The sequence below is a fragment of the Panthera onca genome, chromosome C1 (assembly GCF_046562875.1).
Source record: "Panthera onca isolate mPanOnc1 chromosome C1, mPanOnc1 haplotype 2, whole genome shotgun sequence".
NCBI classification, from domain to species: domain Eukaryota; kingdom Metazoa; phylum Chordata; class Mammalia; order Carnivora; family Felidae; genus Panthera; species Panthera onca.
In genome coordinates, this window is record NC_138346.1 from 47,710,160 (window position 1) to 47,723,371 (window position 13,212).

A 13,212-nucleotide genomic window follows, 5' to 3' on the forward strand; every position below is an offset into this window, starting at 1 on the left:
GAGGAGCAGAGAGAGGGAGAGAGAGAATCTCAAGCAGGCTCTGCACTGCCAGTGCAGAGGCACTAGGCTCAGACTCATGAAACTGAGAGATCATGACTCCAGCCAATACCAAGAATCTGGTTGGCTCAACCGACTGAGCTACCCAGGCAGGGGGCACTATCATTCTTGATGATTCCATTTCAAAGGGATGCTTCCCAGGTCCTTCAGAAATATACTACTGTGTTGTAAAACTGGCAAGAGGCTGGGAGAAGAGGTACATCTCAAAGGGACAAAGAAAAAAATTACGATTTAATGTTTCCTAGAATAAATGCTCTAAGAAAAGGGAGGTCAGGGACCTATTGGTAACTGGCCCTATTGAACTTTGATTAAAAAAAAAAGAAAGGTATTGTGTTGAAGCACCTGCACTGGAGTCCTCGGTTCTCTTTGCCACTTTCTATTGTCTTGAAATTGCTGAGTTCTGCATCATCTTAGTCAGACACTAGTTTACTTCTTCTTGTGCCCATTCTTTGTATGTGAACACAGACTCTATATTCAGTGTATGTCTTTAATCCTTGAGGACCAGGACATTACAAGCAGTTCATTTACTCTCTGTCTTCCACTGGCATCTCGCATATTGCTCACTTCATGTTAGGGGACACTAAGCCAAAAGCTGAAGTTCCCCAGTAATCTGCACCTCTCTGACACTATTCCAAAAGTAAACACACCTTCCATAGGTGTTCTCAGTCTTCCCAAACCAATCTCAATGTTTCAATCCATCCCTTGCCTCACCCTCACATCTCCCACCCTCACCCCAACACAAACACACCCACGTTAAGATTAGCAGCTGACTTCTTCCACTGACTTGTTAGTCTTCTTTTCATCCCCCAATGGCATACTATTCCACTATTCCAAGTCTAATACTCTAAGCCCAGCTTATTCTATCGTACCCTATAGAGTTAAGATCCATTTATTTATAAAATGTATTAGCTCCTGTCTTTTATGGCTAAATTGTATTGCTAAAGGGGCTAAAACTTAATTCATGAAACTCAAAGCTTATCAATGACTCATTTCTAGTACCACTTCCCTCATCCTGGGGCAATATGCTTCAAAATGTAACTTGGAAGGGAACATGGCAAACTTACGGGAGAAATTTAATTCCCTGATTTAATATTTTCAAATATTACTCATGTCATACTCTCTTAATTGATGAAGGAAACATATGGGATAGTCACCTAGCTATAAGAACGTTTTTAAAGTCTTAACTGACAGATATAAAAACAAATGTCTTACATCTAGACTGAAGTTCTAACAATCTGTGCTTTCTCTTTTTAACTTCCATGAAAGTATGAATACTCCTACTTTTATCACCCCCCAAAATGGAATTTATGAACCCACATTTCGCTTACATAAAGTTTATTGTGTCTTAAACATGTGTCCTTTCTGAAAATTATGTCTATCACTTACACATAAGTATTATCTAATTACAATAAGTAATAACAGTTTTAACAATTATTTACTGTTTATTTTTTAAAGTTCTCTTCAAGATAATTCTTAAATAACTATATAATACTTCATATGTATATTATATATAGAAAGAGATATTATATGGATATACATATATATTGTGTGTGTGTGTGTGTATACACACACACACACACAATATATATATATGGAGAGAGAGAGCAGGAATGGCAATTGAATAAAATGCCTTCACTCTGAAACCCATCTCATCTTGTTAAATAGAAAGTGTAGATTGTCAGTAATTTATATTGAATTTTTAAATTGTGAATATTAATAAATAAACTAATTCAATTTATAATTTCTTTTGGTTTCAATATGAGGTTTTTCCCTAATATGTGTTTCACTTTAACACCTAGCACCATTAAGTTGACAGTAAAATTGGGATTGTGGTCATATGTATGTTAGTTGTTATTAGTCAGAATAGAAAAGTAGTAATAAAATTTAGTAAGTTAAGATCTTAGACCTAGGATTGGTGGTGTTTATCTGCACATTTAACATGTGCAAGTTACCATTTCCATCATCTTCTCTCATATCGTGGCCTTTGCCATTCTCTCCTCTCTGCTCTTGACATAGTCTAGTTATGGTCTCCTCCCATGATAAAATGGACAACTATCCTTCATCTTCGCTTATGTTACTGAGCCACCAAGTAGCTATTTCCTGATTTCAATTTCTTAGAAAGATTCTAGTGACATGGCTTCTTTACTTGACTCAACTTTATTACAGCTCTTCCAGTAGAATGCAGTAACACAGTTCGTAGACAATGTGAATTATTTAATCAACATTGCATACCTCAAAAATATTCCTTACAACAGAGATTGTGGATTTGGGGGACAGGGTCAATGGATTTGGCACCACCCCCCACACCCATCCCTATCTAAATATTCAATTTAGAAATGCTCCTCTGGCTTTAAAACCAAACCCGCCCACACCCTGCACACGTCCCGATTTAAGGATCTAGCTCCCTAGGGGTTAGATTCCTGTCTTTTCTTTCCCCAGCGACTCGCTCAGATTATGCAGATAGTGAGCACTCTGGAAATGGTGGAATATTGTTGAACAAAAAGTTACTCTGGGGTTTCTGATAAAGATGATGAATCATCACAGGAAAATTTGAGCACGCAAGAGCCCACACAGTAACCCGCTCGTGCGACTGTCCTAACACACATAATTTACCAGCCCTGCCTGCAAGGAACCAGCAAAAGGAACACGAGAGATTTGACAGCTGTGTCTTTAGCCGCCACCTTAAAGTTGGGCAGGTCGGGGTATTAGAAACGCTTCCCAGCCAGAAACGTGGCTCCAGGAACGAGCGGAGGCGGCTCTGAGCTGCGGAATCCACTCTCCACCCCTTGCCCTTTGGTTGCCAGCTATAGCTTGGCCGCAAGGCACTCTGGGACATCAGGAAGCTCAACCTTTATCACCAAGGCAACCGGCCGGCACGCGGTTGTCATGGAAACCGGCGGGCACTCGGAGAGTCTCGTAGAGAAGCTGCCTTCTCCCTCACCCAAGCAAGATGCTTCGCCGAGGCTGTAAAGCCTCTGAAAGGCGAAGACACTTGAGCAACCACCTCAGCTGGCAACAGGACTTGGCGCTGAGCGGCAGCATCTACCTCCTACGAGAGATGGGCCCCACCGGCTTCCTGCTGAGGGAGGAGGAGCCGGAAAACAGGGATTTCCGAGTAATTACCACCCCCAACTTGCCTCCACTCCCGCCCGGCCCACCCACCCGGTCCTCCTGGGCCTTCCTTATTTCTAAGCTACCTTCACAATCCCTGCGGATTCTCGCTGCCACACCCACCCCACCCGCGCGAGATCCAGACTCTAAAGATGTGCAAATTGCAGAGGGAAGTCGTGTTTTCATAGAAAAGTTTAATTTTGGGAAGTCAGGACTCCAAAATGGCATCCAACTCTTGTAAGATGATGGCACCTGCTTGACGTTTAGGCTTGAAAATGTGAGACGTTTTACTTGAATACATGCTTTGCGTTGCGTGCGTTCTTGGATCCGTTGTTGGCAGTCACGAGCCCTGTAACTAAAACGAAATGAAAATCCTACAACCTATTTCATACTGTAAATACTAAATAAATAAAATCTGTTTTTCTTTACTCTTTAGTCACTCTAAACCTCCAAGAAGATCCTTTTATCGTTTAGGTGGCGATGCCTTGGAAAGGTCTTAATAAAAACCTGAAAAAAAGATATATTTGCATATCCCACTCTTGCCACTCAAAAATCAGCCACCATCCCACCTCCCGGGTGTTGATTTGGAAAATTTTAATATAGTGTCCTGCATTCTAAGTACTGAATACAAATTACTAGCCTGTGCTTATTTAAAAGATTTTTTTTTAATTTTTTTTTTTAACATTTATTTATTTTTGAGACAGAGAGAGACAGAGCATGAACGGGGGAGGGTCAGAGAGAGAGGGAGACACAGAATCTGAAACAGCCTCCAGGCTCTGAGCTGTCAGCACAGAGCCCGATGCGGGGCTTGAACTCACAGACTGGGAGATCATGACCTGAGCCGAAGTGGGACGCTTAACCGACTGAGCCACCCAGGCGCCCCAAGCCTGTGCTTATTTAAGACATCTTTTTTTTTTACTTTGTCCCTTAGAACACTTAGTTAAAAAATTATTTTAGCCAATATAAACTTGGTGAATAAAATTAGTCTTCTCAAGTCAAATTATATACCAATTAAGTGTACAAAACAAAAGATCCAAAATAAGCTAATTTACAAAAAGTCTTTAGCTCCACTGCAAGGCAGAATGAACTTTCATTAAGAAATGTATCGATACAGAGATATTTTTTAGCTTTTAAAATTAGATTTATTTTCACTTGCCTGAGTGTAGGTCACTGAAGAAGTCTTAAGTGATAATACAAGTTGTTGAGCAAGACAATATGACAGTGAAAAATCAGCCTGGAGACTGGTGTCAAGCGTTCAGATGTCTCCATAGACTATATTCAACATTTGAAGTCACCTAAACTAAATTACTTCTTGAAATCTCTTTTAATCCTATCGTCCATTAAATTATTTTTATTCTAACTTTAAAAATTAACTGGAGGGTTTTTTTTTTTTAAGTATGCATTTTTCTTTTAAAGGTTTTCTTAGGAAATCCTCATGTTTGTAACTGTTCCACATTTCTGAAAGGAGGGGAACTTTGTAAGCATATATGCTGGTAAGTAACTCTGTAATCCAGATCTGCCACAAAGGAACATCTTGGTATATTGCCTTTTTCATGATTTGAGTACTTAAGGTAATAGAAATTTGTTGTTGGGAGATATAAGGGTAAAATGGCTGTAGGTTTTCAGTATATTTTGGGGTATTTTATTTCATTCTGAAAATTAAATAAAGTTTAACTTGAGAAACATACTACCACCTCTGCAAGTTTTAAAAGTTCATGTTTATAATTTAAAAAATCACTTTTTAAATTCTTACTGTCTAAGAATCTTATGTACAAATGTGAAATCTAACTATAAAACAGAAAAAGAAAAACCTCCCTGATTCACATCAATAACAATAATTATGTTCTCACTATAGGATTTCTATTTGCTGTCAGTTAAAAATAAATTCCCGAATACATTTTTATTTTTATTCTTTCTACTGGGTGCATTGTTTGTTTTCTTTGTAAATGTAGTACAACAAACAAATCATTTAATAACAAAAAATTCATTATGTTTTTTAAATTTTTATTATTTTTATTATTTTCTTCAATTTCTTTAATGTTTATTTATTTTGAGAGAGAGACAGAGTGCAAGCCGGGGAGGTACAGCGCGAGGAGATGCAGAATCTGAACGCTCTGGCTCTGAGCTGTCAGCATAGAGCCAGACACGGGGCTCAAACCCACAAACTGTTAGATCATGACCTGAGCCAAAGTCGGCCACTCAACCGACTGAGTCACCCACGTGCCCCTCATTATTTTTTTAATTATGATATTTTCTGATGTATTATTTTTATTTTCAATAAGCATTTTACTATGAATCTTTTAAGATAGTAATAGGACTACACTGAGAATTACTTCTGTTGAATCTGAAAGTTTTCCTCTAGTGACAGAACCTACTTACAGGGAAATACCAAAAATGAAAATTTTTTTAAAAATTGTTTTAATTTAGTGTTTGGAGTTAGTCTGGAATTCTTTCCCTTCTTTCCATTTTTTCATTCTTTCAACTCATTTTGTTTTACCTATCTGTATTTATATGAACAAATCATGAATTATATTATTATAGAATATTTGTTACTGAAATTGGAGGGTAAAACAAATCTAACAAAAAATTGAGAGAAGAATATGTATCTCACATTTTGAATGCTTTTCTTTATAAGTTAAAAAAAAAAAGTATATACCTTCATTTCCAAAGCTTGTATTACCGAGTTTTTGTTGTTTTGTTTTGATCAGTTTTTATTGAGCATTGCTAACACAATTTACTCTAGTTAGCATAGAAGATATAAAATATGGTCCTTTAAAAACTTGCAGTTTGGTTTTATTATTAAAAATAATAAATTATGTTTATTAAAATAGTTTTTTTTCATTTTTGTAATGCCAGCTTCCTCAGGGCAAGGGCCTTCTGTTCTGATTTCTATATAATGTTACTTGTTTTTTACAATATATTAACCAAACTAAATGGAAATATAATTTAAGTATTTAATATACTAAAGTATATTTAATATATTTAAGTAAGAATTTTTTATGTATTTCTCAGCTTTTAAAAGAGTCATATTTCAAAAAAAAATAAATAAAATAAAAAAGTCATATTTCATTTCAATTGGCGATATTTGAAGTATTTTTTCTGTCATACATTCAAGTGGTATATGTAGGAAAACAGTATTGGTACTCTCCAGAAAATTACTCCATTTTCAGGACTAAGAAACTTCTAGGAAAGTTTAAAAGAATTACAATGAATATCTCATTCCTTTACTAACCTGTCTCTGTGAATAAATGTATGTTATAAAGAAATACATGGACTCTTTCTGGCAAATCTCTTTATTATAAATGTCTTTTATTTTCATTTATAATACTTTTTTCACATATGCTTACTTTAAAACATTTATTTAACTACTGTTTTTGTATGAATTTTTTATTTTGATTTCAGTACAGTTAACATTTAACTACTTATTATTATAACAGAAAACTGATGAGAGTGTTAAGTATATTTATAACACCATCAGCAATATAAATTCTATAATGCTACTCCTAATATTAAAATATATCATTTTAGGTTATATCATAAATAAATATTTCTTTTGGTTTTCCACCTGTGAATACTAGGGTCTTGTTGAAAAAATTCAAACTTCCAAGGAATCATGAATGTAAGTTGCATTTCTTCTTTTATTATTTTGAAGTTAACATATTTAATAATTTTTTGTTTAGACATATTCTAAATTTAAACAATTATTTTCCTAGACAATCTGACAACTATCTGTAGCTCAGTTTGTTGCATTTAAGACACTTGGGACATTTTTCTTCCTTAATAAAAAAATGTAACTTTATATGTCATTTCGAATTCAGGGGCACTTAATAAAAAAAGGGATGAAACAATGGCTAGTTATTCTGAAGGCAAAATTTCCTTCATGTGTGCTAAGCAAAGATTCACAGTGGTTTCTAGGCGTAAAATTATTTTAATTATAAAAAAAATCAGAAATGTAATTTTTTAGATCACAGTAATAGTTGACATGGAACATAATTTCATTCAAAAATATCTACTAACTGAAATTTGTATGTAAAAAATATAAATACATGTTTTTAAGAGTAAAATAGTTTTTATGACAGTACTTAAATTGAGTTTAGAGTCAAGCATATAGGTATGTAACTTTAAGTTCTAGAGTCCTCAAAATTAAAAGAGAAAGAAAATTAATTTTGTTATAGGTCATTTGGATTTATAGATTTTATAAAAAAGATATTGTCATTATGGTAATCACAGTAAACATTTAAAAGTTGTACTAGATAATAAATTAATATTAGTGTTTCACAGACACTTTTTTTTGTACTTTTCTCTCATTTTACACATTTCTCTTATCAACAGAGCACTATTTTCAGTTGCCTTCGGGGCAGCTCAGATTTGGAGGTCCCACAGGCATTTTAAATACCAAATTCCCCCCCCTCCCCCATTTGTGCTCCCCTCTTGTTTCCCCTACCTCATATATTGGCTTTCCTTTTTCTTTAGTCTCCAAAACTAGAAACCATGGGATTCTCCTTGATTTTTCCTCTCCCAACTTCCTCTCTCCTGTCTAAGGAGTCATTTCATAAATCCCGTTCATGTTACATCCTACCTCCTTCTCAACGCTGTTTTCATCTCTCCATTCTCATTCTCACCTTTGTCCAACCTTCATCAGCCCTTCATAGTGTTCTAGAGCCTGTTTCTTTTCGGTACCTGCACTTGGTTTCTTCCTTCTCCACATTGTAGACAAAAGGTTCTTTCTGGAATGTCACTTAGTTCTCTACTTCATCTTCTCTTCCAATCCTTCATACACAATGATTGGGTTGTTTGATATTGCATACACTGTTTATTTCTCTATTTCTTCATTTTATCCACCTGAAGTTAAGTGCTCACGTCCTCTCCAAATCTTACTTGTTCTCTACACTGTTTTACATACCATTTTCACAAGCTTCCATACTAGTGCTGTCCAATAGAAATATAATGCAAACCACATATGTAATTTTCTAGTAGCCATATTACAAAGAGTAAAAAGAAACAGGGAAAGTTAATTTTAATAATATATTTTAATTTAATCTAATACATTAAAATATTACCATATCAACATGTAATCAATATAAAAATATTCAATATTTTTGATACTGTCTTCAAAGTCTTAGTATTTTATACTTACAGAGAATCTCATCTAGACACTATATTTTCAATGGAAATATTTGATCTGCATTTAGATTTTATAAAATACTCAGTTGAAAAATAGATTCATGTAATACCTAAATTGTTACATATACGTACTTACAAATTTTTCAGTAACTATATATTATGAGTTTTCAATTTCAATTTAAGTGAAACAAAATTAGAAATTTAGTTTTTTAGTCACATGAACCATATTTCAAGTGCTTAGTAGTCACATGTGGCTAATGGCTACTCTTATTACAGTGAAGCTCTATACAACCAAATTCAACAAACATCTGTTGTACTATGTATTAGCCAGGATCCTCTGTTAGATACTTCTTTATGAATTGAAAAATGAATACTAACATTTGTGGAGTTTTTCATTTCCAAAAGTAGCAATTTCATATGGATCAACCTAATAGTTAATATTCTGTTATCCTTTTTATTTCTTAAAGGCAGAAACTATGTCTTGTTCTTTTTATAAATATCAGCCTATGGTTGGGAATTTTTAAAAATGTTTTTTAATGTTTAATCCTAAATGTTAATTTTGAAAAATATATACTTCCTACAAAAATAAAAGATCTTTCATATCTCTATATTTAAAAGAAGTTTTGGTCAACATTGAGAGAATCCTATTTGCACAAATATTCAAAAAAGTAGAAGTCTTAATCATCTTAAAATTTATCATGTAAATGAAAGCTAGAATGGGGGTGCCTGGCTGGCTTAGTCCGTTGAGTAACCCACTTTGCCTCAGGTCATGCTCTCACGGTCCATTGGTTCAAGCTCTGTGTAGGGCTCTGTGCTGACAGCTCAGAGCCTGGAGCCTCCTTTGGATTCTTTGCCTCTCTCTGTTTCTCTGCCCCTCCCCTGCGTGCGCTCTCTCTCTCTCTCTCTCTCTCTCAGAAATAAATAAATGTAAGAAAAACTTTTTTAATGAAAGCTGGAACAAACATAGATTATTTAAATTAATTTAAAGAAAGCTATAAATGATTATTCATTTGGACTATGTGAGTGTTTTGAATATCATTCCTAGATTCTTCTAAAACAAATCAGGAAACAAATATTTGTGCTCTAGTGTTGCATATCAAAAACAATTGACTTTTATTTTTGAACATTTACAAAGATGATTACAAAGGAATTTTATTGTAAAGATATCAGTTTTTGAACATGGAGCATTATTTTTCCCATCACCCAATAAATGTTTTCCAGCAAAACCTACATTTATCACCTAATAGTTTCTTCTAAAGACAATGTCTATTTTTTTTATAGTTTACTTTTTAATAGAGAGCTGAGGGACAAAATAGCTAAGAGTCAAAAACGTATCCTTCTCTTTGTTTTATAAACGTTGTCATTAGAGAAACTTTTAGTTTATCCAATTCCCCTCTCTTCTTTTATAAGGGAGACTCTAAAAGTTCCAATGCTAACAGTAGTCAAAACCCAAAGTATAAACTAGATTTTTTTCCCTCTTCTCCATTTTCTCTTTTTCTTTTTGTCTAGTAAATGCCATCCATTCCTTTTTTTAATTAAATATTTACAAATAAATTAAGAACCATGTTGAAGAAAAAAATTTTTAAATTCCCACTACAAAGATACAATAAACTTTTTTGCTCCCATTTTCATTTATTACTTTATATTTATGTATGTCTAATAGTGCATGGGAATTTTGTCCTCTGCTTTTATCACACATTGTTACTTTATACCCATTTTCAATGCTGTGTAATCTCTGTAATTAAAGTCATCAGGGGCTAAATATGGTATATCATAATTTAGTTAACATTATTCTATTGTTAGGCATTTAATTTATTTCTAACTGTTTGTCATATTCTTTGTACATGAAGCTTTCTCTTCTTTCAATCATTTGTTTAGCCTAATGTCTCATTAATCAGATTTTGGAGTAAAAGTATTAAAATTTTTATGTCTGCCAACCAGATGTATTGCCAAATTGGTCTTAAAATACTTTTGCTGATTTGCAATTTCAGCTACCTGTCAATTTTCTGCTAGGTTTGGTTTGAGATTCGTGTTTTAGGTACATATTATTACTTAAGCACATAATGAAAGACATGAACAGAATACTTAAGTCCCCAAAGAAAATAATTTAAAAATATGAAGAAATATTTTCAAATGTTAATAATATTTCTATAGTGTAGGGGGAAAAAAGGCTGTCCTACAGAACACAAAAAAATGCCAGCTACAAGGTTCATTGTAATCTGTTCGTTCCTGGCAAATTAAATAAATTTCCATTCTTCCATACATCTAACATACCCTTAGAAGGTCTAAAGTATCTTCATATAGCTTTTTTAAATGCAAAAAGAAATGACATAAGGCAAACAAACATAACATTTCATTGATTTACTATTGCTTATTCAATAGGTTTTATTCTGTGTCTGTGTGTCATTCTTATTTTAACTAATTTTCTTTTATGTTAATGAAGTTGAACATCTTCCATTGCCCTCTGATAAGATTAGCTGTCTTGCTCTTCTCTATAAAAGAATATTCTTTCATAGTCTCATACATTAATTTTTTAAATTCATTTCAGAAGAGTTTGTTTCTGCTTTATTTTCCAATTCATGTTATACCACATAAGACATTTATGGCCAGCTCCTCTTATGAACTTTTATGTTTCAATAATTCTGCTGCCCTAGGAAATCTTTATTCCCAAAAGCACAGTTTTTGTTCTTCATTTTCCTCCCTGTCTTTTTTAGAGAGCAGATGTTGCTCTGTCTCTGTGACAAATAGCTCTCATCCTCCAAAGTAATGGTTAATTAAATTATGTTACCCTCTTACATTCCACCTGCCACCCCACCTCACGCAAGGAACGGAGATTTCTATATTGTTCTATGATGTTTTCAGTATTCTTAGTGTTTAATTTGGAAGTCTTTCCAGAAAAAATGAAGGTTTTATTATCTTGCAAGTATTTTAAAATTTATTAAATAATGTATTAAATGTATTAAAGAATGTATAAAATGAATAGAATTCAAGAGGACCAATAACAGATGGCATTTAAATTATGGCATGTTAAGGAGAGAGAAAAGGAAAGGAGCCTGGGATGGAGAAAGGAATAAAGAATCTAGGATTCCCTGATCAAAACTAAATGTATTAGAAACGATTTCTTATAAGGACAGTAGGATGGAGAAAATTCATAATTCAAAGAATGCACATCCCAAGATTATAAGCAACATAGTTCCAAATAGATTATTCAGAAGAATACTAACCAAATCTGTGAAAGATGTGGCTACCAAGACACTCTTGTAGAAACTGAAAACCAAGACAGGAGAGTAGTTACAATTGAGTCTTGCTCTCCTGTTATCTATTCATTCATTATTCATCTAACAAAGACTAATTTCACTAACTACTCAAATATCCCTGTTTCCCCTTTATGTATTTGTGTCCATTTCTTTTGGTGGTATGTTGATAAAATATTATTTATGGACAAATTGAACAGATTAAAATCTAAGACATGATTATAACACCAATCCAAGAATGAACACTGTCACATAATTAATGCAAAACCTTTACAATGCAACATTTGCACTGACTCTTTTCAGTTATAAGAAAAAAATATAATTTCCATTCATTTACTTTTATGTTTATTTATTTTTTAGGGAGAGAGAACAAGTCAGGGAGGGGCAGAGAGAGAGGGAGACACAGAATCTGAAGCAGCCTCCAGGCTCTGAGCTATCAGCACAGAGCCTGGCATGGGGCTCAAACCCATGAACTGTGAGGTCATGACCTGATTTGAAGTCAGATGCTTAACCAACTGAGCCACCCAGCACCTCCCATTCTTTTTATCAATGACTCTTACTTGACCTTTTGGTTCTGAAAAAAAATACAAGAAGTGGTAAATCTCAGTGTAACAATTCAATCAAAACTGTCTTTCTGATATTTGAAAGAAAATTCTAACTTTCAGCATAAGTTATTTACATTTCTGTATCTCTAATTTTGCCACTGAATTTTAATACTTTGGAATTTTTCATAGGTGCTTTGCAGTTAGGTCTTGTGGAAAGAGAAATCAGTGACTTGCTTCGAGGGATACATCGAGTTCAAACTCCACAACAAGGAACAAATGATGAAACTGTGCATATTGAAGAAGATGGGTACATTAAACAGAAGGAAATTGGTTCAGATGATATCTGCTCTATTTGTCAAGAAGTACTTTTAGAGAAAAAACTTCCTGTCACATTTTGCAGGTGACATGTTTTTTCTTTATCTTTGTTATTGAAGTACAATTAAAATACATTATATTAGTTTCAGGTATACAGTATAATGATTCAGCAGTTCTGAGGAATATTTAGTACTCATCAAGATAAGTGTACTCTTAATCTGCGTTATCTATTTCACCCATTCCCCTACTCACCTTCCCTCTGACAACCACCAGTATCTTTTCTGCATTTAAGAGTCTGGTATTTTGCTGATCTTTTTATTGTTGTTGTTCATTTGTTTTGTTTCTTAAATTTCACATATGAGTGAAATCATATGGTATTTGTCTTTCTTTGGCTGATTTATTTCACTTAGGATTATACCATCTAGGTTAATCCATGTTGTTGCAAATGACAAGGTCTTATTCTTTTCTGTGGTTGAGTAATATTCCATTCTGTGTGTGTATGACACCTTCTTTATCCATTCATTTGTTGATGGACACTTGGGTTGCTTTCACATCTTGGCTATTGTAAATATGCTGCAATAAGCATAGGGGTACATATATCTTTTGAATCCATGTTTTTGTTTTCCTTCAGCAAATTACCTTTAGTGAAATTACTAAATCATGGTAATTCTATTTTTAATTTTTTGAAGAACCACCATACTGCTTTCCACAGTGGTTGCACCAGTTTGCATTTCCACCAACAGTGCATGAAGGTTCCTTTTTCTCCACATCCTTGCCAACACTTGTTATTTTTTGTGTTTTTTGTG

The 13,212-nt window shown here is 33.9% G+C and overlaps 1 protein-coding gene across 2 annotated transcripts in view; it reads left to right on the forward strand.

The window, feature by feature from the left end:
• The window catches only part of ZSWIM2 (zinc finger SWIM-type containing 2), a 36,655-nt gene that overhangs the window by 1,506 nt on the left and 21,937 nt on the right, over nt 1-13,212 (forward strand). Inside the window, exons 1-4 of one of the 2 annotated variants that reach the window (XM_060622296.3) lie at nt 2,935-3,172; nt 4,585-4,661; nt 6,747-6,787; nt 12,281-12,491. In XM_060622296.3, coding sequence (XP_060478279.2) covers nt 3,008-3,172; nt 4,585-4,661; nt 6,747-6,787; nt 12,281-12,491 — 494 coding nt within the window. In that variant the 5' untranslated portion in view covers nt 2,935-3,007. Of the gene's footprint in view, nt 1-2,934; nt 3,173-4,584; nt 4,662-6,746; nt 6,788-12,280; nt 12,492-13,212 lie in introns of those variants that run through there. The other variant, XM_060622297.3, reaches the window with a different exon arrangement.